Source organism: Natrix helvetica, assembly GCF_964273705.1.
Source record: "Natrix helvetica genome assembly, chromosome: 14".
NCBI lineage: Eukaryota > Metazoa > Chordata > Lepidosauria > Squamata > Natricidae > Natrix > Natrix helvetica.
The window spans coordinates 14129894-14157407 of NC_138564.1; the positions used below are offsets into that span (position 1 = coordinate 14129894).

Below are 27514 nucleotides of genomic sequence, written 5' to 3' on the forward strand. Positions count from 1 at the left end.
GCGAGGCATCGGCGGCACTCCTGGCTCGGCTCCCTTCATGGCCGCGAAGACTCGGCGGCGGCGGCGGTGGTGGAGGCGGCGGCGGCTGCTGCTCTCGCCCGAGGCGCCCTGAAGCCCAAGCGGGGCCGCAGCGAGATGGTAAAGCGGGCGGCGAGGGGGAGGGCTGGGCGGGCGGCGGGGGGCATCGGCCGGGGAGGATGGGCTGGGCGTCTGGCTGGACAGGCCGCCCCGTCCTCGCGCGTCCCTTCCCCGCCCGCCTCCCCTGGGCGAGATGCCCGATGGCCGAGGGTCTCTTGGGGGAGGAGAGCTTCCTGCGGCTGATAAGACACCCGCCCCCCATCAGGAGCGGCGGGACGGGAGCCCCGGCCGTTGCTTTGCTCAGGTGGGGGTGGGGGTCCTGAGGGCCAATGGCTCCCGCTGGATCGGCGGCTGCTTGGAAGAGGCGCCTGGGGCTACGCGTGGGAACTCCGGCCAGGGGGACGAGGGTCCGCGTGGTCTGGCCAATCTATGGCCTGGTGCCGGTGGGATGTCTCCCCTCCAAGCCAAGGGGCGAGTCAGCGGGCTGGAGGAAGCTGACGGGCCTTCCTGGCTAGGGCTGAGCGAAGTGGTTATCTCTGGGCTTCCGTGGGGGGCTTTCAAGGGGGCCCCAACCTCCCCCACCTTTTCGGCTATGCCCTCTTCTCCCCCCGTGCCTTTTGGACGCCCCCACAAGCAGCAAAGCTGGAGAAGCAGCCTTGAAGACCCTGGAGGCCTTTGGGGGGGGGGACCCTATGAGGCCGAAGAAGCAAAATCCCCACCCACTCTCTCAGAAACAGTTCCCCCCAAATGGGGATGGGGGCTCCCTGCAAGGGGCTCAGCTCCCCTTTGGGGCACTTGGGTGGCTTTGCAAGGAAATCTGCTGGGTGGGGGAGGGGCACCCCTGGCACAGCTTGTCTTCCTCTTTGAAGCCTCATTGGGCACTTTGGCAGGTGCCCTTGTTTCTCTCGTGGCAATGGCACTCCCCCCTCGCCAGGCCTTCGCTGGCTGCTGCCCTTGAACTGTCCCAGAGCTCTCAGCTGCCCAGCCAGGCACAAGGCCTGCTTTCTTTCCCGAACTGGGGGGAGGAAATATCGGTGCTGCCCGGCCTGATAGATGGGGCTGGTGGGGGCCGGGAGAGGCGGAGGGGAGCCTCCGAGATCACTTATTTACTCCCCCCCTGCTGCAAAAGCGCCCCCCTCCCCTCACTGCATCGAAGGGCCAAATGGGGTCTGTGTTGAGAGGACTTTCGGGGCCCTTGGAGACTTTGGCCTTGGAGAAAGTGGTGCAGTTGGGGGGGTGCTGCCCCCTCCCCAAAGCCTGCTTGAGCGGCTTCCTCCTGTCCATGCATGGGGGGCTTTCTGGTTTGAGCCTCCTCTGAGCCCTGACTTGGAGGACAGCCGGATCTCCTCCCGCCCAAAGGAAAACCTTGATGGTGGCCTTGTGAAGCCCACCCCCCTCAGACAAGTTGGACCAAAATATAATCAGGAAGGTTAGATCTCCCTGACCGCCCCCCCTTGGGTCTCCATCTGCTGTGAGGAGGCTCTCTAGGGTGGGTGGGGTGAACCCAGAGGCCTTTTTGCAATGGAAAAGACGACATTCGGGGCTGGCGTCTGGGCACCGGAATCCAGGGGTCAAGTGTAGGCTGTCGCTTTGGGACGTCAACGCCTCATTGTGCAAAGTGTGTGAGGCGATGTGCGCAGAATAATACATAATGCTCTTCCCCCCCCCCCTTTCTCTCTTTCGCGGCTTGCTTGGAAAAAAAGTTTTCAAGTTTCAGACTTTGCGGGGAATTTTGTTGGAGATAATGAAAAAGGCTCAGAATTTCAGCACCGGAGCGAGGGACCTGCTCTTCAGCCAGGCCTTTCAATGAGACCGAGATTATTGGATCCTGTTTCATTTGGCCTGGTTTTAATCATGATGATGATGATTGTGAATTCCCTGAAATAGCCATTCTGGGCAGGAAGGTGCCAGTTCAGTTGAATAAACGAGCTGGTTTAAGTGCAAAGATTTTTTCCAGGCAGACCTGGGTAAAAAACTCTGTGAAATGTTAAAATCTGCACACTTTTTAATGCCGGCCCACCCAAGCGAAACATTTGAGCTGTGGCACTGGGAGAAAATGCCTGACTCGCCTTGGCTTGGATGCTCCTTTGACTCAAAATTGTGAAATTGGGGCATTGTTGAACCTGTGAGGGCATAGGAAGTCCTTTCTCTTCTCCCTTTGGGTCAGAGAGAATGACCCCCCCCCCTGGGAATGTTATATTGCCTGCCAGCTCAAGAACTCTGCAGAAGAAGAAAGCTTGCCTAGGTGCTTTGCTGGATCCCCTGTAGGTCCCTGGTGTTTTTATCTCGTGGGCCGGAAAGGGAGCCTCGGTCTCCTTTGATCTCGTTAGAGGCATTGGCTGGTCTTCATCAGGAGAAGAAGGTGCCGGGAGGGCTTTGTGTCCTTCCTGCCTTTCAAAGGCTCCCAGACGGCCTCTGCACTCTCTCTCCTCCGCCTGCAGATCCGCCACTGGCTCGAACAGCTCAATAAATCTCCATTCTGCCGCCTTCCTCTCAGTTTCACGCTGCGAGATATTTCAAGTCTAAAGAGGGAGCCGCATTAAAAATTTAAGCCTCGAAGCCACTGAATCTTCCTCAGTTACCCAAGGCTGCACAGAGAAGGAGGGGGAGAGGGAGAGGGAGGGAGAGAAGGGGGGGAAGAGAAGAGAAAGAAGGAAGAGGAGAGAGGAGAGAGAGAGAGAGAGTCATGCAGGTCCTTCAAATGGCTTCTCCTGGGATGGGGAGGGGATTTCACTTGGCTTGTGAGAGAGTAGTAGAGGGGTCGGGCCTGTTTTCCTGAGGAGGGGACTCTGATCCCACAACATTACTCACCCGGGGCAAGGGCCTTTATATTCTGGTCGGTATCTTGCTCAATTGTTTGGCTGCAGTGATGGATGGGGTGCCCTTCCCCACCCACCCCAATTCCCAGGTCTGAAGGGGTCTCTGGGTAGGATGATGCATTTGGCTCAGGATTCTAGGGCGTGTTTTATTGTCCATGCTCAAGTTGCTAGTCCATATTGTAGATGAGTGGGAAGATTGGAGAGCAGCCCCAAAGATCTACTTTCAAAGTTGTGGATTTGTTCCCACCTTCCTCCTCTTGTTTTCTAGACCGGAGGGAAGTCAGGAAAAGGTTTGGGGTCTCTCCTGAAACTGGAACCTCAGTGCCCCAGCTGCTTTCTGTGAAAGGCACTGGGGGGGGGGGCAGAAGGAAAGGGGCACCCCTCTCCTCAATAGAAAAAAGGTGCTGCTTTAAGGGCGTGTGGCTGATGGCATGGGGGTCTCTTTGCCACAGCCAGGGGGGGAACCACTAGGCCTTGCTCCCACCTGGCACGTTCTTGGAGAAAAGCTGACATTCATGCCGGGTAATTCGATCAAAGGGCGATTCCTCTCTGGCTAATGGCGCCCACAGAAGCCCCAGAGGCTTTAGAGCTCCTGCTGGCCAGGCGGGCGGATGGCGAATTCCCTGCCTGGAGTCAGCCGGCTAAGGCTGGCTTTGTTGTGTTAACCTACTTGCGTGTCAGGAGCTATTGTGCAGCCACCTATCGCTGCTTGTGCTTTCCTGGCACCACCACCAGAGAAGGGCAGGGGAAAATGGCTGGTCGCTCGGCCACTCCAGGGGCACCGCTCGGTTGCTAAGTGACTTGCTCCCCTGCGCGCCTTCTCTCCGGAGGAGATGCCCTCCGTAATTATCAGCCGGCTGACATTGGTGGAGAGCTGCCCGACACCCTCCCTCCCCTGCCCTCCCCTGCCCTCCCCTGCCTCCGGGAAAGGCAGAGGCTGCAGGTGGTGCTGCCTTGGCCAGAGGGATCTGGACCACGAGGGACGGGCCGTTCGTCCTCCTGTGGCTTTTGCCTGCCCTTGCGCCCCTTCAAGTGCTCGCTGCTCTGCTGTGGCTGCCAGGCCTTTTTGAGTGAAAGGCATCTCCCTCCCTCCCTCCTTTCCTTCTTTCTCTCCCTCCCTCCCTCCAAAACATACAGGTAATTTAAGGTGATAGAGAGGGACTCCAAGGCCAATATTTCACTCCCACCCACCCCGTTACTCTCACTGCTTTCAGGATGGAAAACCAGCCTTTCCTCCCTTCAGAGAGAGAGAGAGAGAGAGAGGGAGAGAGAAAGAGGGAGAGAGGGAGAGAGGGAGGGAGGGAGGGAGGGAGGGAGATGTATATCCAGCCCATCTTGGTGAGCCCCGCAGGAGGAGACTTTTCCTCTCTAGGAGGAGATCCTGTTCAACCCTCCTGAAGAGGATGGGACAATTCGGGGGGAAGGGCTCCCCCAGAGATGGGAATATGATCCCAGGAACTGGAATTCACAATCGTAATCAGGCACTGAAAGTGCACCTTTAATAACTTATTGTAGTGATGATGATTTTTATTCCCCGTGCCATCTTAGCAAGTGGGAAGGAAGGAAGGAAGGAAGGAAGGAAGGAAGGAAGGAAGGAAGGAAGGAAGGAAGGGGCTTGCAGGGGCTGCCCTGTCTCCCCTCCGCCTCGCGTCTGCAGTGTGCTTTGTGTGTTGCTAGAGACGGCAGCTGGCCCCGTGGGGGGGGGGGCTGCGCAGAGCAGAGCAACAGAAGATGCGTGCAGGTGTTTGCTTGGCTGATTCAGTTATTTATTGCCTTTCCAATGGGCTCTCTGTTTCTTCGACCAGCACAGCAGCTTACCGTACTAGAAGGAGAGGAGCAGCATTCCTGCAATTAAAAATCAGAGTTAAAATTAAACGTTGGAATACAATTAATCACTAAAAGATTTTCTGCTTGCAGTTTTCCTATTCCGTATAATTATCTCTAGTATTTCCAGGCATCCTTCTGGCTCCTTGGAGCTTGCTTGTCAGTTTTGGATGATCAGCCAGCCTCCCTGGAGGGAATCTGGTTGGAATTTCCCCTTCTTTGTGGCCAGGCCTAGAATGTTTGAAAGCACCTTGTCCAAATTCCCCACGGACCGCTGGGGGTGGCCTCCTTCGGCCCGTCCTATGGAGCCAGGAAGGGCAGCCGCGTCTCCTAACTGCTTCCAGTGGCGGATTTGATCCAAAGGGGAAATCTTGAGTCCTGGGAGTGGAGGGTGGGGTGGGGGTGGGGGCTGTGTGCTCCAGGATGTGGCCATTCTTCCAGGCCATCTGAGGACTCTGGCGGAGGGCAGCAAGGTTGGCTCCCTAGCTGCTGGTGAGACCTTCCACGCGGGGCGCGCAGGGCGTCTGAATTACGCGCCTGAATTTCTGGATGCTCCATGCTTGGAAGGGGGGGTGCCAGCTGCAGCCCCTTCTGGTTTTTCCCGGCTTGGTTGACTGTGAGTGGTTTCAGCTCCCCCGCCCGCCATGCTTGAGCCCCCGCTTCTCACTCTGGGTTTGAACTTTGCAGAGTCCAGTTGCTTTTCCCCCCCAGTCGATGCTTTTCCTGGTGAGATCAGACCGTCTGAGCGTCTGGCATTATCCAATCCAGAGCAACTTTCTGGAAATTGTGCTTGCACAGTTGGAGAGCCCCCTCCCCTTTCGGTGTCTCAGGGCTGCGGCTTTCTTCCCAGCTGCCGCCCGCCCCCCCTTTCCCCGGGGTCTCACGGCGGCTCTTTGCTGGAGAGGCACAGAAAGGAATCTATTTATGACTGCTGTAAACAACCTTTCAATAAAAACAGGTTAATGACCTGAAACCGACAAGAGCCTGCTGGGAATTTTTTATTGCCCGGGAAGACAATATTGGCACTTTTAAGCCCCCTCCCAGGGCCGGCTGCACTTGGCCCCCAGCCTTTCAGCCTCCTGAACTCCACACGCCCCCGCAGCCCCGGCCAGCCAGCTGGCCAGAAGACGGAGGTCCCTGCAGGGCTGGGGTGAACTTATGGATTCCCTGGGAGCCAAATGAATTTTGCTCCTTCTTCCCGGGAGAAGCCTTGGATCACAAGGAAGGAAGGGGGGGAAACGCTCCTCGCCCCAAGATTTTAATTGCTTTGCATTTTCCCTCCTGCAGATCAGCGAATTGGCATTTTAATTCCAGAGAAAGGATCCTGAGATGCACAGGTTTCTCCTGGAGTCCAGACTGGGGAGGGGGAGGGGCACTTCCTGATTAATCCCCTGCTTTGTGAATCCTCTCCTCCCCCACTTCTGTTACCTGCTGGCTGAACTTTTGGGGTGTCAGCTTAAATGCAGCTGGGTAATGGCTTCTTTGTGGTTCCGATGGAATAAAAGCATCGCTTTGTTTTGGGCACAACGGCTGGGTCCCCTCTCCCCCCCCCCCCGTTTGCATTTTCCCAGATGTAAAGAAAGGGTGAGGAGGTGAAGGGGGGAGATTTGAGACCCACAGGTAGCCTAATATTACTAATGGGGTCTGTGCTGTGCTCCTTGTCCCTAATCCCAATTCCCCTGGCATTTCCTGCACCTCAGGGGTCTTCAAGGACCCCTGGAATTCCCTGCCGCCCAACAGTCATGGCTGCTTGCTCCCCTCAATGTAGAAAAGAAAGTGGAGAGATCGGAGTGGGGTGCACCCCCCCCAACTCCTCACTCCCGCATTGTCTCTGTGAAACCTGGGTCTTGGTGGAAAGTGGGGCTTTGGGCTGGAGAGATGGGGCTTCTCCCTCGGAGGATGAGGGTGCGAAGGACTCGCACACCAACCTGTGTGGCCTGGGATGTGTGTCTCTTAAACTGGTTTTGTGGAGGGGGGGCTGTGTTTCATCCCCCCCAGTTGCCTGTTCACAAGGGGCACCTGTATTTTTATAGGCTGCTCTTGAATTGTGCCTGAGGGGGAAGAGGGCTTGTCCTGCGGCAGGTAACCGGCCCACCACTCATCAGGCTGTAAGATTTGAGCTTTGGAGGAGGGGGCTTCATGCAGTTTCCATGCTACAGCCGCCTCCGGGGGTCTTGAAACGGGTTGGGGTGGACAATGTCCTCTTTGTAAGAAGAGATCCAAGGTTGTAGTGTAAAGGAAGAATAAGGCATTTATTGATGAAATATCATGATGCTCTCCGGCCTCTTTCTGAAAATGGAAGCCCTGGGGCTGAGGAATATGGGTATTGTAGTCCAGGCTGCTTGGAAGACACAGGAGGGGCCTTTCTGAAATGATGGGCTAGCCGGCAGAGAGAAAAGCTGATCTTCTGTCTTTGCCTGGAAAAGGATGTTGTTTGAGGTCAAAATGGGAGGTAGATTTTCTCCCATTTTTACTCCCATATAATTAAAGCATCAGCTGGGATAGAAACTCTTCCAAGTCCTCTTGGCAACACAGGCAGCCGCTTTGACTTGGAGTCTGTGCCGCATGGAGCTTTGGGAAACGGGGAACGTCTAGCAGAAGTTTCAGGGTCCAGAATAACTTCCAGGGCATTTCGTGCCTTGAAGCTTTCAGTGTTCGCAAAGCAGCCGATGGGGCTGCCTGGGCTGCCTCAAGTCTTAATTTTGGGAGGGGGGGGGGGGGGCTTAAAGGAAAAGAAGATTTCCAGACAGGAGGGCCTTTCAGAACGTTCATTCCGAAGGGGAAAGCCTCGTGCCCTTTGCACATGCTCTGCGTCCGAAGGTGGAACCAAGACTGTCCAGCCAGGCCTGAGGCTCTAGGAAGCCTCGGGGTGCTCGGCTGGACCTTTGCTCGATGTGGTTCTCCGGAAGAGCTGGCGCATCAGACTCGGCTCTCAGTCTCCCCAGCTGCCCCCTCTTCTCTGGAGCAGCCCCTGTTTCCACCCCTGGCTCTCTTCGCCCTGAGGGGCAGCCTGGGACCAGGCCCTGGAAGGGGGAGCTGGGCTCTGCAAGCGGTGCAGGAGGGTTCACCTCTTCTGCCGCAGGATGGGAAAGGGCATCCTGTTTGGGGGTGCCTGGTCCTTTCTCGGCATCCCTTTCGGCCGTCTCTTGTGAGCCCACTGAACGCAGCAGTTGGAGAAGCCCCAACTCTCTGACTTTCCTTCTGCAGGGGGGATCGGTTTCAATGGTGCACACACGTGAGTGAATGTGTGTTGCACAGGCAAAAGGGCGGGCCCTCCTGTGCGGCTCTCCCCCCCCCCCCCCGGCCCTCCCTCCCTCCCTGCCCGCCTCCCCAGCTGTTCGGGAGTTATTAATGCGCAGAGCGGATGACGGGCTCCCATTGTAATCATTAAAACTATTAGAAGGGAAATGTTCGCTCGGAGCGAATGTCGGCCTCTCTCGGCGTTCTCTGCTTTGCAAATGCTCACAATTAATGCCAATCAGAACTCGGGATGAAGCCAACTTGAAATCACGTCTGTTTGATCTCATTTGTCAGCTGTTGCCGATCCGTGTTGTACATTTTCATACAATTGCTATAAACAGAGAAGGAAGGAAGGAAGGAAGGAAGGAGGGATGGTGGCGGGGTGGGGTGGGGATGCCCTGCGTGCCTTCTCTCTTCCTCCCGCCAAGACACCATTTCCCCCGTCACACCATTGTTCCGCCGGTGCATTTCAAGCGCTTGGCATTTCTCTGCCTGCCACCGGGGTCTCCCGGAGGAGAGGGGGGCCTTTGTGCAGCCAACTCCCTGCGTTGGAGAGGTGCCTGGTTTTCTGGCCAGGTGAGGTGGCTGCGGGGGGTTTGCAGTGATCATTCTGGTGGATTTTGGCAGGACTCTGTGACTTCCATTCCCTCCCAGATTCTGCTTAAAAGCCGACAGAGAAAGCCTCCCTATCCCAGGGCAAATTGGCTCTAAACTTTGGGGGGGACAGGGGATTTTGGGAAATGCAAAGATAAACCTTGAACGCTGATTGGCTCTCATATAAGGCAGGCTGGAAGGTGGGATGATCCCGGTTGCTGCAGAGGAAACAGAGGAAGGGACTCTGGGGGGGGGGCTCACAGGGCATTCAGAGCACATTGGAGGCATTGGGTGGGTGGGTGACCTTCTCCCCGCTTGCCCTTCCGAAGTGGTGAAGTGAAGGGCATCTTGGCTTAGCAGAGAGAGGAAAGCCTTTTGCACATGCTCAGGAGGTGTCCTGGCTTGGGCCAGACTGTTTCTAACCCACAAAAGGAATGGCAGCCGCTCCCAACCACCCGCAGAGTTTTTAAAGTCATGCCAGGTACCCCTTAGCATGGATGATGCCCATCCAAGCAGCTCAAAGAAGAGGCCAAGTGGGGTGTTTGTCCCAGGATGACCCCCTCCCCCAAAGGAACAGAAAGCAGTACTTCAGGGGCTGCCCCAAAGAAGAGGGACTCAAACTAATCTCCAAGGTACCTGAGGGTAGAACAAGAAGCAATGGGTGGAAACTAATCAAGGAGAGAAGCAACTTACAACTGAGGAGAAATTTCCTGACAGTGAGAACAATTAACCAGTGGAACAGCTTGCCTCCAGAAGTTGTGAATGCCCCAACAATGGAAGTTTTTAAGAAGATGTTGGATAGCCATTCGTCTGAAGTGGTGTAGGGTTTCCTGCCTAAGCAGGGGGTTGGACTAGAAGACCTCCAAGGTCCCTTCCAACTCTGTTATTCTAGTCTATTCTATTATCTTTGCTGTTTTGTCCCCTTGCCTCTCTGGGCCTGGGGAGCCCTGTCCCCCCGCTTGGTTGAGGTGTGAGATCTTGGCTGGGTCAAGAGCTGTTTGGGGCAGCTGGAGAGACCAAGCGGCGGCCATTCCCAGGGTTCACAAGCCGCCTTCGGCAGAAGCCCAGGTCTCCAAAGGGGCCACGTACTTTCATGGCCCCCGGTTAGATATGCTGGCATCTGAGGTTGCCCTGGAGGGCAGGAGACCCTTTTCTGGCTTGGGGAGGCTGCGTCCTAGGTGACACACACACACCCCACCCAATTATTTGCCTTGGCTATTTCATTTACATTCTCTGCCCTCAAACCGTCTCTGTGCATCTTTTCTTCCCCTTAACTGGCATTTGAAACCACTGGACCTGTGCAAAGCCGCCTGTCTTTTCTTGCACTAAAGAGATGGAGACCCAGTTGTCTTGGCACGCCTCGCCCTCCGCCCGGGCCTCCCGCTGACGGCTCCTTATTCCAGCTCCAGCAAGAGCAAAACTCTTGTTTCAAGGTCTCATTGTTACAACAAGGAAGAGGGGGAGAAAATCCATAAATTGCAGAGCAAACACAATAATGGCACAACAGGGCACTTCGGGTATTCATAATTCTCGCTTGTTTGTTACAAGATAAGAAATTAGCCCAGGCGGCAGAAGCTGATAATTTTCTTATTTATTTACTTCCAGTATTTGCAGACCCTCCTTCAGGCAGACAAAGGCTCAGATGCCAGTTTGCCAGCATTTAGGAAATGCAAATGAGCTGTAATTAGGAAAATGTTTCTTCCGCCTTTGGACTGAGCGGAGCCCAGGGGGGGTCAGAGAGGACTCTTGGGGGGGGGGAGCTAACATTGAGGAACCCTTGCTGGAAATCGCCAGAAGCACCACGAGGCTGAAATAGAAGTCACAGAATGTGCTCAAATGCCACAACTTTGGCCAAAGCTTTTGGGAGGGGGGAAGGAAGGGAACAGTGAACTCCGGGGTCTGCGATTCTCAACCTTGGCAAGTTTTGAGGTGTGGGTTCCTCCACTCCCAGGATTCCCCAGCCGGCCCAAGAGTGGAGGTCCCCACATCTCACAACTTGCCAAGGTGGAGAAACACTGAGGGTGCATCAATGCAATGACGGAGCACCTGCCTGGCCTCTGAGTCTGTCCCTTGATTCCTGGAGAGCCCCCCCCCCCCCTGACCCTGCCAAGCAGGAGGAAGAGGAAGAGGAGGAGGAGGAGCTGGGAGGGAGCATGTCTTTGGGGGTGACCAGGTGTGCAAAGATTGTGGGGGTGGCACGGAGGGGTCTCAAGAGTCTTGGGCCGCAACCCAAGTTCATGCAAGCTCTTCACAAGCTTTAAAACCTGGCAGCCCCCCCCCACCCCCACCCCAATGTCCTGGCCGGTTCCTCCCTCGCCCGTCGGGTCCCCCCTTTTAATCAGCAGTCTGTGTGGCATGAATCCGGCTGGGCCCTGGCTGATCACACAAGGGGTGAGTGGAAAGATTACCCTTGACTCTTGCATGCTAATATAATCTCCAACCACATCTTCTGGGCTGCAGCTAAAATTGCTTTTTAGATTAACATTTAATTATTAACCGGATGCCCTCTTCTGTTCTCCACTCTTCTGTTCTCCCCAGCAGGCTCGGGGCATGCTCGTGATGGGGGGGCATGCTCGTGATGGGGGGGGCATGCTCGTGATGGGGGGGGCATGCTCGTGATGGGGGGGGCATGCTCGTGATGGGGGGGCATGCTCGTGATGGGGGGGCATGCTTGTGATGGGGGGGGCATGCTCGTGATGGGGGGGCATGCTCGTGATGGGGGGGGCATGCTCGTGATGGGGGGGGCAGCCAGTCATAGTCTCTCCTCCCCCCACTCCACCCCCAATGCATTAGCTGGGTTTCATGGAGACATTCGCAAGCAGGGAAGAGAGGTCACCCCCCTCCCCCCCCAAACCACCTGCCTGCTGTATTAGGCGCCTTAGGCAAAAGGTGCAGGTGACCTTCCCCGCTTGGGGTTTCATTTATTTGCCATAATTTACAGAAAGGTGACCCTTCTCCAGATTAGCTCATTCCAGCACCCAAACTGTCAGCTCTGCTAATTGAGTTGCAGCCCTTTGGGGTTTTCAAGGTTAAGCATAAATTATTTGCAAGTTTGCCTGAGTAGCAACTCGCAGGAAGGGGGGAGGCAGAGCATGGGAGGGTGTGGAGAGAGGAATGGTGTGCTTCGGAGCATGGGCAGAGTGCCTCTGGGTCTTGGGTGGGGAGAGGAGCTGGTTTAATTTTGCCTCCTTTGGGCCCGAAGGGAGTTAGACACGATCGTTCAAAGCTTGGCGTGTCGTTTGCTGGATTAAGCCCACCTTTGCCTCAGGAAGAGCACCTGTGCACCAGGGTCGTGATGCCCCTGAACGCAGGCCATAATATTCAGGTCTCTCTGTCGAGCAATCGGGCTTAAGGCAGGGCAGTGTAAAGCCCTGGCAGGCTGGCACGAGCAGTGTTTGAATAGGTGTGCCATGCTTTTGTCCTTCCTCCTCTCCACAACCTTAGCAGGGCCTTCATAACAGCCCTGCCAAGTAGGATGGGGGAGTTCCCACGTCATCCGGTGATCCGTATGGCTGGGGGGGGGGGGTATTTGAAGCTGGTCTTCCTGTGCCCCTCTCAATGCCAGCCTTGCAGAGCTTATCCCAAATGTCAGCTGGCCCCCAGCGTCATCCGATCTCACAGCCACAATGCCAACAGAGGAGAACTCAAGTGGCCACGTGAGACAATTCAGCAAAAAGCCCCCAACACGTACATTATCACAGGCCGTCGGTCAAAAGGGGGCGACGCTTCTTTCAGCCAGAGCGAATAAGGCCCAAATGGGTGATGCCTCCAACTGTGTCCCACCCAGCATGGCCATTGAGGGTGCTGCGGATGAGCTGGGATGGGAGTTGTAGTCCCAACACTTCTACAAGCCATCATCTCATTTGAGTGCTGCAATGATGGCTTGGAAATTGGAGCAACCCTGGTTTTAAAATTCTCCCTCCTTCCCCCCTCCCTCCCCCAGTCTCTCATTGGGGCTCAAGGCCCCTTTGGTCACCAATGGGCAGGTGCCAAGGGGCAGTGCTTGGCCTGCAGGGACAGGTGACTTTTTTTGGGGGGGGGAGGGTTATTGAAGCAGCAGAGACCTTGGGCTTATAAATAGCCCTGATTTTCACGGCAGGCTTTCAAAATTAGCAGGCGTTAGAGAAAAGGCTGTGAAGGGGGCACTTAGGCATGAGAGGGAGGGGCCGTTAGCATGACTCCCAGAAGGCAGCTATTTTTAAAGGCTCCATCCCGTTCTTGGAGCATGGAGGTGAGAGTGGCAGGGCAAGGCCCCATCCTGCAAGCGGGAGCTCCTTCTCTGGCCAGCTGGGCTCTTTCAAAGGTGAGGGAATAGGAGGGGGGAGTAGCCAGCTGTCCTCAACCAGAGATGGACTCTTGGCAGACGGGCCAAACTGCTGAATCCGGCCGAGCCCTCCGCCGATCCGGCTGCCGATGGAATCCGGGACGGCTGGTATTTAACTCAAGCGCTGAGGGGGCTAAGTAAGGCAAAACTTTTTTTTTTTTTGCTGAGCTCCATGACGTCACGGCAGATTAGCCAATAAGCTGGGGAGATTTGCAGGCGGGTTCAAAAGAGGCTCCTGCCACCTGGCCAGGGTGGGAAGGTGCCTGGTGGTCCTAATCCCTTGGGGGGGGGGGGGCGGTGGACCTGCCTGCAGGATTAACCTCAAGTGTCAGGAGAAGAAGCTGAGGCTGAAGGCCCAGATGGCCAATCCTTCTTAAGGCGGGCAGAGCAGCTGTCACACACCCGGGGGGGGGGGGGCTTCAAGGAGGTCCTCTGGCAGACGGGGTGGGGTGGCGGGGGTCTCAGCTGCAGTAAGCACTGCCATCCACCCAACCTCGCAGGCAGCCGGGCACAAGGAGACCCGTGAATGCAGAAGATCCCAGGTCTTCCAAGTCACCCTCTCTTGTTCTGCCCTTCTTGTGATGGGCGGGCGGGGGCTTGCAAAGGGGGGGGGGGTGTCTTAGCCTCTTCCTTGCTCAGAATCAACCCCAAAGTGGAGGGTGCGATGGTGAAGGGCTGTGGGCCCTTCTGGGTGGGGGGGAGGCTGGGCTTTCGACCCCTCCCCTTGAATGAAACTGCTAGAGAGGAAATGGACAAACACACACACCCCACCGCCTCTTGCATGGACGGGTAATGGAGGCCCGTTTTGCTGGCCTCTCTTTTCTCTTCCAGGCAGTAATAGGTGAAAATTGGCCGTCCCTTTCAGAGTAAAAATCGCTTCTTTCAAGGTGTCTTCATGCAAAATAAAATAGCTGGTGATGATGAAAAGTGCCTCAGACTTCGGTTTTTTTTTCTTTTACCCCCCCCCCCCTTTAGAGAAAGGCTGGTACAGATGGGGGGGAGAGAGAACCTAGATTGAGATAATTATGTAGTAACGAAGTCTTGTTGTGAAATTAGCATCTTAAGAAAGATAGTGAAAAGGGGCTTTTATTCCTGAATACTTCATTAGTAGTAGGAACAGGGAGCTTGGCAACTCCAGGCACATGTTCAACAGGAGCAGCAGGAGCTGTAGCAGCGGATGTTTTGGGTTCCTCTGGGCGCCACCCCCACTCCTGCCTGCCTCTTGGCCCCTCCGTGTGGGGTGCAAACCCTGTGGAGCCAGATCTGCTTCCCTGGGAAGGCATCGCGGCTGGGCAGAGGCCAGCTTCCCTCTGGCTGGCAATGGAAAAGTTTTCCCTGCTTCCTCCAAAGATTTAGGCAGCTCCTTTTCTCCGATGGGGAGGAGCCGCGTCCATCGTTTCCAGATTTCTGGCCAAGGCAGCTTCTGGAGCTCCAGGAAAGGACCTCCTCCCTGGGCCAAGATGCCCCTCCTGGGTGAGAGCCAGGAAGGAGCCGCTTGCTGGTGTCTCCTTTGCTCATTTAGCAGCCGGGGGGGGCTTCAAGCCGCCTCTCCCCCCCCCCCCCGTGCTGTCCATTGTGTGCAGGGAAAAGGACACAGGGCGAAATTGCTCTGACAGAACCATTAACCAGTTCACTCCAGTGCGAGGCGACAGAGCGGATGCCCCATCCTGATTGCGAGTGAAGGGAGAAGATGCCCGGTGGGCAGAAATCCGGTAGGAGCCGAAAGAGAGAGAGAGAGAGAGATCTCCTGTCCATTGTTTTTTTCTCCACCGTGTCTCCGTTTCTTAATGTCACTTGCAAACGGTGGGGCTTCTTGGAGGGATCCTCCATGCCTCTCCTGAGTGGCTCACCTGGCCAGGTGTGGGGGCTCTTGCTGAGCTGCTCTTGAACACAGTCCCTGCCCTAATATTGCCTCCATTCAGCCGTCGGTCAAGGGCCAGCGCTCCCTGCCACTTCCTCCTGGCACCTGGGTGCCCGCTGCCCTTAAGGGAAGCTGATTGCCTGGCTTTGTGTAGTGGCCTGGGGAACTCTGGGAGTTGAAGTCCACCTGTGTTAAAGTGGCCTAGAAACTTGGAAATGTTGATGGTCAATAGAAGCTTTGCTTGTCCAGTGTGCGCAGAACCCTGCGAAGTTGGGACCCTGCATGAAACTTTCTTCCCTGACAGTTTGTGATGCCGGTGGAAGGTTCCCCCCCCCCCCAATTTCTGGCCGATGGACTGACCCCGTTCCTCTTCTCTGGGATTCTTTGCAGTGTCTTCTGGAGTGATGCCACCAGAGTCGTCTCGCCCTCTCTTCCGCCATGTTGGCCTGCCTGCAGAGAACCCAGAATCCACCCAGGCAGCCTCTGGGTTGTCCGAATAAGGTCCTGGAGCCACGCAAGGGTGAGTCGCTCTGGGCTGGTGGCTGCAGCCAGGAGGGCAAAGGAGCTGCTCCAGCTGTTTGCAGCAGAGGCAGCTGCCCCCTCCCCCTTGTCTTGGAGTGGTGGTCCCTGGCGGAGGAAGGGGCTCTTGGCATGAGTGCCATGGGGGGAGGGGGCACTGTTAGGCCATCTACCCTGTTGCAGTTTCCCTCCCCTCCCTTCTAATTCCCACTCAAGCCCATAAGGCTTTCGGCCGCTGAAAGGAGCCGGCCTTTTGCAGAAGCCGTAAACGGGTTACCTTAAAGTAGGTCCCCAAAGGTCGCCTGGCAAAGCACCTGTCCCTGGCCGCCTTTCTCTCTAAATCCAAAGCTATGATTAAATGTATATTTAATGAGCCCGGTTTAGGCAGCCAGCGTTGACCTCTTTGGCCAGGGAGGCACGTTAAGTGATTATTGTGTGTTTTAAACAGGAGGGTGGTTTTTTTGTGTGTGATTGTTCTCTTTTATGTGCCAGCGTTTCCTATCTGCAAGGACACGGCCTGGGCTGGGCTGCCGGGGTTAGGCCCCCTTTCCCCTTCCTTCCATGGCTGAGCAATTCTGCCATTTAAGATGGGTAAGGAATCAGGAGCGGCTGCAGATCAGGCTGCCCTGTTTCTTAAGACCTTTAGAAAACTGCCTTCCGTGGCCCCGGGCAGCGGTGATCCTCTGCGGAGGAGGGTGTGCTGGCCCAGCCTCCTCTCCGCCTGGCACCCTGGAGGCTCAGGCTAGGATTTTCCAAGGGAGACTTTACCGGTTGTCCTTCTGCCTGTTTTCATTTGTTTAATGCTGGAGAGGAGGCATGGAATGGAATGGAATATTTTACTTGGCCAACGGCGATCAAATGCACAAGGAATTTGTCTCCGATGCAGGAACTCTAAGGGTGCAATCATCATCATCATCATCATCTTCATCATACCAATAAACTGTCAGGCTTCCAATTTTATTTAGCTTTTAGTTCTAACTGGGCTCAGATTGAGATGGTTTGGGCCTCCCTTGGCCTGGGTGGATTTGCTTAGCAAGAGGGAAATCAGATCGCTCTCTCTCAGCCCCCCCTCGCTCGGCTCCCCCCCCCCAATCAAGGGCCAGGGAGCCCCCACCCTGGGCATCTCCTTGCCAAGGCAGCTGTTCCCCTTAGCTGTTCATTCCACCCACAGAGGAGAAGGAGCACATAGGGGGCCGGTGGGGGGAGTGGGGGAGGTCTTGGTCTTAGCCTGGGGGGCATTGAGGAAAGGGAGGGGGTCCCTGTTTTTGTCCTGTCCTCCTTCCAGATTGCTCTCTCAGTAATCAGGAACGATGGTGCTTCTTAAAACTAGACATGATTTAGACGCGCCTCTGATTACTTAATTTGCTCCCAAGTATCTCGGTAATTATCTTTATGGGCTTTATTTCATGTCCTCTGGCTTCCTTTCCGTCAGCATGAAATAAGTCGGCCGCCCAGCACGGGCTGCCAGGGCTGCTGAATCCTATTACGCACCCAGGCCGTTGATTAATTTCAGTATTAATTTTGCATCAAAGGTGTGCCTGCTAATATTTGCCCTCCTGCCTGTCCTGGAGCCACAGAAGTGAGTGACGTTTCTCCCAGCCTCCCCCTCCCTCCAGGCTTTTCCAGCCCCCTCCCCTCATTTTCTGGCACACCTGGCTTTGCACAGAGCAACCAGGCTGGCGTGGCTGCTTAGCAGGTTGGTGAGTAAACGGGTGCCCTCCAGCGGGCACTCTTCACCCACTGCCCAAGTGCCATGGCTGGCAGAGACAGGGGGGGGTGCAGAGAACGGAGGGGGAGGCCAGCAGCTTCTTTCCAAGCCAGGCCCATGATGGGCACAGTAACCTTCAAGAGCTGCCCTGCCAGAGCCCTGCCAGTCCTGACAACTGGAGCCCCCCAAACTCAGGGAAAACGGGGGGATTTTGAGACCTGACTGCAAAAATGAAAAGGAGAACGCCAGGAATTGTCCTGGCAGCTGTGGGGTGGCCAGAGCATCAATGCTCTGCGCATGCAGATCGGCCTTGGCATTCTGCCCAAGATATGCCCACAGAGCATCTTGATGTAGGGGAAACGGAGCTACCTGTGGACCCTCAAATTCTTAGATCCCCAAATATTGTAATCAAATGGTTGACTGTTCATGGAAGGGAAATGCTACTAAACAAATGTACCCATAAAGGAGAATATTTCTAGCTCAGGGTTGAAATGGGGGCTCCTTGCTGCTCTCTGAGCTTGGTGGTTTTCTTGCAGACATTTCATGGCCCAAATAGGTAACACCATCAGTGCTAGGAGAGAGTAGGGTGGGCAGGGAGGAGGAGGAGGAAGAGGGTGCAGTCCTTGGTGCGTTCTCAACGTGGTGGTCTTCTTACAGACTTCTGACGAAGTTACTTAGTTGGGTAATGAAACGCCTGCGAGAAAACCACCAAGCTCAGAGAGCACCAAGGAGCCCTCGGATCAAATGTGTCCCTGGAAAATGATGCAGCCGATTCCTTTGACCTTAGATTGGATGTTCCTTTGGGGGAAAGGACCCCACTGTGGCTCTCAACATCCCAGGGAAGGGGGCAGGAGCCGCATAATCCTCCCTTAATTGAATTAGTGCGTAAGGACAAGCCTCTTCACCAAAGCACAACCAATTTCTTTGTGGGCAAACAAAGCACAATCTGTCCCATTGTGATGCAAACACAGCCCTGTTTCTTCCACTTGTCACAGCGCAAACTAAGCCTTTTACTTTTTAGTGGCTCAGAGCAGAGCAGCCTCTCTCTTCCTCCTCCTCCTCCTCCTCCTCCTCCTCCTCCTCCTCCGCTGGGTGAACCCACAGCAAGCCTCGACTAATCAAATTCAGAAGCGCCTGTGTGGCTGAGCTGGGTTGCCTTGTGAGGTGGGTGGGGGTGGGGGTGGGCTCGTCCTGAGCACCGAGCTGGCTGGTGCGTCTGTGGAAGGGGGGGGAGGCAGGCGCTGGGCACCAGCTAAGCAGCTGAGATTGTGGCCTTAGGCAAAACATCAGCCTGTCCACTCTGTTCCTGGCACTAATCGGGGTGGGCAGTAAGAATAAATTGTCCCCTCCTGGAAATTCCCAGGGCTCTGGCTGTTGCAATAAACAGGAGCATCTCTGGGCTACTCAGCCAGGGCAGGGGGGCTGTGGACAGGCTGCAACCTCCTCCTGCCAGGGGCCCCATGCCTTCTTGCACCCTTCCTGCCTGGGAGTAACGTGCAACCATTGCTTGGGGGTTGGGGGGGCTCAGCCCTGAGAAGTCAGTGCTTCATGTGCCATGCCTGTTCCGGATTGGGTGAAAGGGGTCTGGTGTGCATAGGGGCAACCAATCCATTTGCTTACGCTTGGCAGGTGGGGAGTGCAAAGTCCCCCAAGTCCCTTCTGCCCCTGCTTCGAAAGCGGGTATCTTGCTAGCCTTCTGCGCCTGGTGTTCTCAGATGCCCCTTTCAGGTTCTTTAGTCTCTGTGGGAGTCTTTGGCCAGGCGAGACAATTGGCCGGCAGCTTTTTAGGCTCAGCGTCCCAGAAAGGAAACAGCAACACGCAAAGTTTTTCTAAAACCAAACTTTCCAGTGACGGTGCGAGAAGCGGCTGCTTGGACGTCCTGCGTGCCAGTTTGGGTGCTGGAGGGTCACGGAGGGAGGGAGAGAAAGAACCGATTCTGAACTGCCACCTTGATGGGATGTGCAAGGTGAGGAGGGACGCCCCAACTTCCCTGGGAGGAGGAGGAGGAAGCCCCCTTGAGTCAGCCCAGCCTTCCTCCAAGAGAGTCCGGGGTTTCAGAAAGTGCTGCTTCCCGGTGCCCCTTCCGGTGGGTCCCTGGCAAGGCAGAAGGGAGGGAGGGAGGGGAGCCCGTTTGCCCGATTCTTAGCAAATCGGAGCTTGCTTTTATTTATGAGTAAGCACAACTCATTCCACCTGTCACTTGGGCTGCTATTAAGCAGGAAAGCAGCGAGTAAGCCAAATAAAGGAATAGTAGTGATAAATATTCCCCGGGGGAGAAAGGGAAGGCTTGGGGAGCCGGGCTGGCCTGCAAAGCTCCCTGTGGATGAAAAGACTGAAGGGGGCTGCCCTGGGGGCTGAGGGGCTTAGGGTCTTGTGGCCAGCCAGCCCCCACCTGCTTCCTCCATGCATGTCCAGGGCCCTTTTGCAGATGGATGAAGAACCACGTCCACTACAGGGCCTGGCCCCAGCCATGTCGCTTCCAGGAAGAGGGATGGGCGCCAGGCGACAGGCTGCCTTGTGAGTTGGGCAAGCCAAAGGCCATTTGTTACGCAGGACAATTTCTGGGGCATAAAATCCTGGTTTTTCTGTATTTGCTGGATCCTGGAGCAGGGGCCCTTTTCCTCTTGAAGGGACCTGGGGCCAAGCTGCATCTCCAAAGGAGCTTCGGCTCTTCCCGTAACACATTTTGACACGCTGGACTGTCCCCACTCGGTGGCTTTGCCGTAGGTGCCATCTGTCCTTTGGCGGCTGAGCAGTGCCGACCTCGGTCTCTTCTCTTGCCAGACTTTTTTAAACTCGGCATTGCAGTCGAGTGGCAGCTGAGAGCCACGTGTGGGGCCAGCCGAGGGGGAGGGCGATTCATCCCCGGGCCTTCTAGGAATCCTTGAAACGTCTTGGGTAGAAATGCAAGCTTGCTTTCCTCGGGCAGTGTGGCAAAAGGCCTGGCTTTGGCAGAGGCCCTGCTTGGTATTCAGGGAGTATTGGAAAGCCTGTTAATTCGGGAGCAAAAAAAATCACATTTAATAGCTCCTCAGTGGAGATTCCTGTCTATTTCAGCTGCTTTGCTCTAAGTTGGTGCCGTTTGCCAATGGTGCAAATATGAATTTGATTGGCGCTTTGCACAGGAGCGAGGGTGGGGGTCTCCCAGGGAGGGATTCGCAAGGTGGCTTTGCTTTCAAGCAGATTCCCCTCTTCCGTGTTTCAAGAATCCTCCCCTTCCTCTTCTTTGGGGTGGGGTCCTCCTTTGGACTCCCACAAAGCACTTGCCAAAAGAGAGGGTCACTTTTCTCAGATTTTACTCACCTCACTTTCCTCGCTGTTACGTTACATCTCTGGGCTACGGACAGGATGTTTACCTGTTGGAAAAGGTGAAAAAGAAAGGCGGAGAACTTGGCCAGCTCTGGCCAGGTTCACTTTTCTCACATCTAACTGGAGGTGCAAAGCCCGGCCGATGGAACGATTGTAGCATGCCAGGGCAGAAAGTGAGTGTGTAGTAGGCCAGGATAAGTGTTCCTGCTGGTGGAAATTTGCACTGCCTTTGGCACTCTTGATTCGGCAGATAGTCGCTTAGACAGCGTTTCCAGAGATGACCTCTCAGCAGCATCCTGGTCAAATGTCTGTCTGATCTTTTGCAGCCCTCCAGGGATGGAGCTATGGCTACAGCTTCAGGGAACAATCAATCTGCAGGAACCCTGGGCTTTGGGGAGGGTCCAGCCAGCCCCTCCCTCCAGTCCAGACCAATTTCCCAGGGCCGGACCTGAGTTCCGCCCCTCCCCCACATCCATTGGCCAATTTGGGTGAGCGGAAAGTCCTTCTGTTTCAGAGCTAATCTCATCAGCTGCCCTCGTGGCTCCATCTCAGCGTCCCGGATGTGCTCCCAGCTCTGAATTTTATCAAAAGCCATCAGATGATTACCCAGGGCCGTGCATTTTTCCATTTCACTGTAATAAAATACTGAAGAAACAAAACAATTTAAAATTCTAATAAAATTCAATGCCTATCTTCGGCAGCCGGGATGATTCAATTATTTAGCTTTTATTGAATGCAAAGTCAGGGAAATTGAACAGCTTGCAAGACGGAGAGAGGAAATTTTTGTTCCTGATGGGGATTTGGGGATCTTTTTTTTCTTCCTTCCACCCTGAAAAATACCAGGAGAGGAAATGAGATGGAGACAGGAGGAGCTGCTGGTGGAAATGAAATGCCTGCCTTTGCTTCTGATATTTTCCCAGGGAGGTTTAGCTTCCTAAAAAAGAAATACAAATTATAAATATATATTGCTTCTCTTGCATTTTCCTTGCTGAAGGTCTCAAAGCAGTTGACAGAAAGAAAAGGCAAATGACAGAATAAGATACTTCAGTGGAAACAAAAGAAGGTTCAGTAAATGGGAGGATTCTGGATGGCTTTGAGCTCGGTAACTTTGCACTGCAGGTCACTTCAATGTGCTTTTAAAATAGGTATCGCTTTAATTGGAATGGATTAAATTGGGTCTTAACTCAAGGTTTTTCTAGGTTAATGGGCTTATGAAATGACTCTTTTCTAAAAAAGAAGCATTTAATCTTTAAAGGTGCACAGACCTGCTTCCTCACCATTCCACACAAGCCTACATACTTGTTCATGAAAGACATTAAAAACATTTAAAATTAAATATGGCATAAATATGGCCCCTCCTTTAATACCTGCTGAGGATTTGGAAAGTTTTTTTTTTCTCCACGCCCGTTTGGGCCTTGGAGGCTCCTCCGGTTCAGCTAACTCCTCTGACTTTGTTTGAGAGGCTGGGCAAAACCAGGCCATTAAAATACCAGCTTTCTCACGTGGCGTCAGCAGAATTAGAAGAGGGTTTAGTTTTTAAAAACTGAGTAATTCTAAAAGAAAAAAAAAGTTGGTTGGGGGCTTTGGGGAGGGGGCTGGAGGCTGCACCCTGGCCCCACCCGCCTCTTCCAGAAACCCCCAGACCCAGCCTGGAGGGCAGGGGAGAGCAGATGGGGGGAACCCCCCCACCCTCACCCTGGGCCAGCCCTGTTGGTGGCTGCCTGGCGTGGCAGAGGGCGAGGGACGGGCCAGTGGCAGCGTGGCAAGGCAAGTGTGTGGCAAGGCAAGTGTGTGGCAAGGCAAGTGTGTGGCGAGGTTGCCGTGAAGGAAAGCAATTACGGTCCGTTCGAAAGCAGTAATTACTGTGGGGAGGGAGGGACGCTTGCCAGCCGAGCTCCAAAGCGCCCCAGGAGCCCCATGGAAATTGGTTCCTCCATCATTTTCACAGCAGGGCGCCCAGCATCCCCCCCCCCCCCAAGAGGTGACAACATGGAGAATTTGCGGCTTGTCATATCCAGTCGCTGCTAGTGCTCGGCAATGATGGAGTCGGTCTCCTTCCTCCTCCTCCTCCTCCTCCCCACCAAGGGTGTGGTGGGAGATAGGCGTTTTGCTCCGGCAGCTGAGTGCCCTCCCCTTAATTGTGGGTTTCCATTAAACCAGCAGCCATTGGGAAGCTCCGTTGGCCCGGCAGCCCCCATTCCACTGACTTTGGGGGCTCTTTACAGGTGTCTGGAATAAGCATTGTTATTAACCAGGCTATGAAGTCAATGAAAACCTCGTCCTCCTTCGAGCTGCGTTTAATGCAACCGTTGGCAGAGAAGGGAGGGGAGGGGAGACCGGTTGCTTGCTGCCACAGCACAAGCGGGCAGTGCCTTGGCACCCAAAGGGGGTGGGCTTGTGGAAGGGGCTCCAAGGGCTGGCAAGCGCGGGTGTCCTCCTCACGCCCCAACTCTTTCCAAGCCACCTGTATTTGCCAGGGCAGCAGGGCGCTCACGTGGCATTCCCCCCCCCCCCGATAGCTTTTGGCCTGCAGAGTGGCAGGCCTGGCATCTGGAGGCTCCCCCCCCTCGCCAGAGAAATTGCCACCTTGGAGAAATGCACATTTTACACCTTTGGCATTTCAGGGCTGGCTCAGTTGAGGCAGTTGGATGGTTCTCGATATCTCTTATTTCCCTGGACTCTCTGCGAATTCTTTGGGCGTTTTCTCTTTAATGATGGCAAACCGCCTCTGAGCAGATCTCTGCCACCCTCCTTGAAACCTGGCTGGGTTTCAGAAAGTGGCAGACGGGCTATTCTGAGCTTGCTTTCCAAGGCGAGGGTGGGATTCTCACGGATCAAAAATAGGATCTTGGATCCACACCTTTCCTTCGGCCTGCCGCCGTCTTTCCCAACTGAGTTTGGGGTAACAGACTGGGAGGGGGGAGAGGGGGGTTGTTTGTCCAGGCCTGTGATTCTCCCTTATTCTTTGCATCTTCCCCAAACCTTTCCCCTCTTCCCAGCAAGACCCCCTTTTCCCACCTCTCCTTCCAGAGGCAGCCTCTACTAACACCTAATTTATTCAATCTATTAGATAGATTTTGTAGATTTAATCATTTTCACAGTTGGTGGCTCATTGGATACTCAAGATAAACTCCAAATGAAAGCATAATGGAAACAACAAATGAGTTTTCACACCAGAAACTAGCTCAAGGAAGGGGTTTCAGAGAGGCAGAATCCATATAATCTCCCTCTCTCTCCCTCCGTTTCTCCTCCTTGCCAGCCGTCTTCTGCTGACTACAGTAGGTTACCACAGTTAATTTCACCAGTTTTGTTCATCTGTAAAATTGCATAAAAGTGACATTTTTGTGCTCATTATAAGAAGTGCTGATTTATAGCTGGTAAATGGATTTTTTTCTATTTTTTCCAACGGAGCGCTCATAGTGCCACAAAGCATCCATGAAATTGCTTGTATAATATGGTTTAAATCCAATCTTTCAGAGCCGTGCTCCCTCCCTCCCCCCACCTTCCCGTAAAGAGACATTTCCACCCTTCTCCCCGTAGAGAATTGCTGCCACCCCCCTAAAGGCAACACCTTGGAAGTCCCAAAAGGGCAGAGGGACGATCTCTGAGGAAGGACGAAGGCAAATTGGCTCCCTTGAGAAATCATCAAACAGACTTAAGGAGGGGACCCGGTGTTGGTTGGATGGTTTTGAGTGACCCTGCTGGGGCAGAAGAAAAGAGGGGGGGGCATCCAGCCTTAATGCCTGGATGATTGCTAGCATAGGTTTGCTGGAGCCGGTGGAGAGATTGATGCTATTGGATGAGAGTTGGGTGGTTGTGCCGTGCAAAGGCTGCTCTGTGTTCTCGGCTGAGCCGAGCCAAGGGAAATGGGTCTGGGGGTTTCCCTTCCTCCTCCCAGCACTGGGGAAGGGGAGAGGCTTAAGCAAAATGGGCTGGGTTTGCTTTCCCAAGGGCCCTTTGCCTGCAGAAAACGCCGTCCCTGGATTGCCCAGGGAGGACAGAGCAGCTTCTCTTTTCACTCCGTATTTCTCGCCCTTGGCAGGCACGGGTGGACTCCAGAGCCCAGAATGCCTCAGCCAGCCACAAAGCCCATCCTCCTGAAAGTTGCCACGGTGGGGAAAAGCTGCTTAACCAAGCGTCTCCGCGTAAATTGTGCAGTGGGCGCTCTAGTGACCTCTAGGGCTGACTACAGGCATTGCAGCATGTCACATTTCTTCCTGGTCTCTCCCCTAGGCGAATCCATGGCTCCCATCCGTTCCCCGCGATACCCCAGCCCAGCTGAGCTCGACGCTTATGCACAGAAGGTGGCAAACAACCCTCTCACCATCAAGATCTTCCCCACCAACATCAGGGTCCCCCAGCACAAGCACCTTAACCGGACGGTGAACGGGTACGACACGATGGGCCAGCGCTACAGCCCCTACCCTCTGCACGCCAGCAGCTACCAGGGCCTCCTGGCCGTCGTGAAGGCATCCGCCGGGAAAGGGGCCGTGAAGAGCGCTGAGGGCAAGCGGACTAAGATGCCCCCTGCTGTAGCCCCCTACTCAGTGGCAAGCACTTTAGCACCCGGGCCGTCCTGCGTGGCCCAGCTCGGCTACCCTGGTGGCCAGAAGCAGATGGAGGCGCCCGTCCCTCCCAATGTCACGGTGGCCGCCTCGGTCGTCCCGCACGCCGGCCGGAGTTTGGTGCTGCCCCAGGCCAACCTGCCCTCCATCCAGAATATCATTTTTCAGATCAATCAGCAGTGCCAGGCTCAGGCCGGGCAGCAGATGTGCCAGGGGGTGGTGGTGGCCAACCCCAGCCCGGCCAAGCACGGCACCACAGGCGGCTTCACAACCATGGCTACGGTGGGAGCAGCAGTCGCCTACACGGGGGCCGTGTTGCCGGATTGTCGGAAGGGCGCTGAGCTGGTGACCGGCTCCAACCCGGGCAGTGGCCTGGCGGGACCCAAGCCGGGCCTTTACCCGGACAGCATGGATTATCTGCTGTGGCAGCAGAAGCAGCAGCCGCTGCGGATGTACAGCACGGGCAGCGGGGGGGCCGTCAGCAAGTCGCCCGATGTGTGTGCTGGGCTCTTGCGTGCCTACCCCGTGAGTGGTGCCAGCACCGTGGACAAAGTGACCTCTTCGCCCTTGAACTGCGTGGGCGTGCACGGGAATTTCTCAGTGGGCCAGTACTTCGCCCCCGCTTGGAACAGCGTCTTGGTTACGCCCAACAGCAGCGACTGCTACAATGCCCAGGAGATGCCCACCGGGCCCCGGGACCTGGGCCTGCCCCCCTCGGAGGGGCTCCCCAGCCTTCCCAGCAAGGTGGCTTGCAACACCTCCATCCTCAGCAGCAGCCTGCAGTCCCTGGAGTACCTGATCAACGACATCCACCCGCCCTGTATCAAGGAGCAGATGCTGGGCAAGGGCTATGAGACGGTCTCCGTGCCCCGCCTCCTGGACCACCAGCATGCCCACATCCGCCTGCCCGTCTACAGATAAGGGCAGAGGCGCCTCCGGGCCAGGCTGCCCAAGGGGGGGGCACAAGAATGGGTCATACGGCTAAGGATGTGAACAGGGAGATTTTGCTGCTGTTCCGGAGGTGTCCTGAAAACGGGTGTGTCCCTGCCTGCGGGCATTGCCAGCCGGACTGCCTGGGAAGCCCCCCCCTCTATCCTCTTTCTGCCCAGGGTGACACCTGGGGGCATTTGAAATGCATTGTGACCGGGGGAGGGGGAGGCAAGGAAGGGGGCAGACTCCCCCTGACCCCTCCCATTAATCCAGGGCGCTTAGCGATTCTGCCTCCTTTCTAGATGAAGTCTGTAACTTGCACTGTTTCGATTTAAAGCTAATAATTGGGGTGGGGGCGAAGGTCTGGAGGCTGTCTATAGAAGGAGAAAAAACCACTTGAAAACTTGAAGTGACTTTTTTTAGTTTGAAAGTGCTGTACAGTTTTTGGCTGCTATAAGATGGATTTTCCCACCCCTCCATCACATCAGCATAACCCCAGATTTCTGAATTAAAACAACATTATTATTATTATTATTATTATTATTATTATTATTATTATTATTATTATTATTTCATTTTTAAATAGCAGTATTTCATTTCATGACTTGTCTGCGTGTGAGAACCAGGAAGACCACAGCCGGGGGAGGGAGGGAGGGACATTGGCGGAAGAGAAAAGGAGGAGGGTCTCCGGTCCTTTGAATTTCATCCTTGCTTGGCATCCACTTCTGTAGCATCTGGCTGCAGATGCCTGGGTCAAGGAGGCCCCTGGGTGGGGTGGGCAACAAAATCCTCTAAGGGTCAAGGGTCACTCCCTTGGGTCCCCCGCAATCCCCAGCTGGGATCTGGCCATTGCAGGCCGAAGTGATGTAGATGGGCTGCCAGAAAGCGGGGAAGGGAAGCTGTGTGTGAGTGTGTGTGTGTGTCTGTGTCTGTGTGTATTGGCCATTCCAGCCCCAGGGAGAGGGTCTCCCCTCGTCCCTCTCTCCCTGCCCAGACTAGAAACCTCCGGGTGGGGGGTGGGCTCTTCTACAGGAGGCTGCCCCAGTCAGGAGCCCCCAGTGCCCCGCAGTGTCTCCAGCTGCAGCCTGTCTTAAGGGAGGAGGGGTCCAGGCTCTTAGCCGTTTCGCATCCTTTAATTTCCGCCTTTAAGAGAGAAAGGGGGCTTCTGAAAAAGCCCCCCCCCCTTCACTCCCCAGTGGCCCTGCTGGAACGAGGGGCCCGATGATGGCGGGTGACTTGCTTGGCAGGCACTTCAGTTTTTCCCTCTTGGGGAGAGGGGGGGCTCCGAATGCAGAGGTACTGTGTCCTTCACCACCTTTTCCAGCACTAAGTGCATTTACAAATAAACTGAGAATGTGTTTTTATACGGAAAAAGCAACCATTATATTCTACTGTGAGAAGTGCGCTCGGCACTGTATTGTTTTGAAAATGAGAGATAAAAAAGCTTGGAAAAAACGCTCAACACTTGTCTCCGAATGTCTGTCTTCTTTCTCCCCCCCCCCCCCCCACAAGACATTAAACCTAGGCTTCCACTGGATCGTCTTTGCGTGCTGCTCTCACCCCATGGACCCCCTGAGCCCTGCTTGAAAGAGGGTCCAGAGCAGGGGGGGGGGGCTGGAGGCACCCTGGCCAGGGTCAAGGACGGTCTTCCTACAGCCAGCCACGTGGAAAGGGGGAGCCAGAGGGAGCAAGTCAGAACCCTTTGAAAATAGGGGCGAGCCCCATGGAGAACGTGGTGGGGC

General features: G+C 55.1%; 1 protein-coding gene across 5 annotated transcripts; it reads left to right on the forward strand.

Moving 5' to 3' along the window:
• Nucleotides 1-27221, forward strand: FAM222A (family with sequence similarity 222 member A). 5 transcript variants are annotated; one of them, XM_081966335.1, is made up of 3 exons: nt 1-138; nt 15131-15260; nt 24511-27221. In XM_081966335.1, the coding sequence occupies exons 2-3, from the start codon at nt 15179-15181 to the stop codon at nt 25761-25763; spliced, it is 1335 nt and encodes a 444-aa protein (XP_081822461.1). In that variant the 5' UTR covers nt 1-138; nt 15131-15178; the 3' UTR covers nt 25764-27221. The 5 variants fall into 5 exon arrangements, with proteins under 5 accessions (XP_081822461.1, XP_081822465.1, XP_081822462.1 ...); XM_081966336.1 differs by lacking the exon at nt 1-138 and adding an exon at nt 12715-12858; XM_081966337.1 differs by lacking the exon at nt 1-138 and adding an exon at nt 12952-13016.
• Nucleotides 27222-27514: the final 293 nt, after the last annotated feature.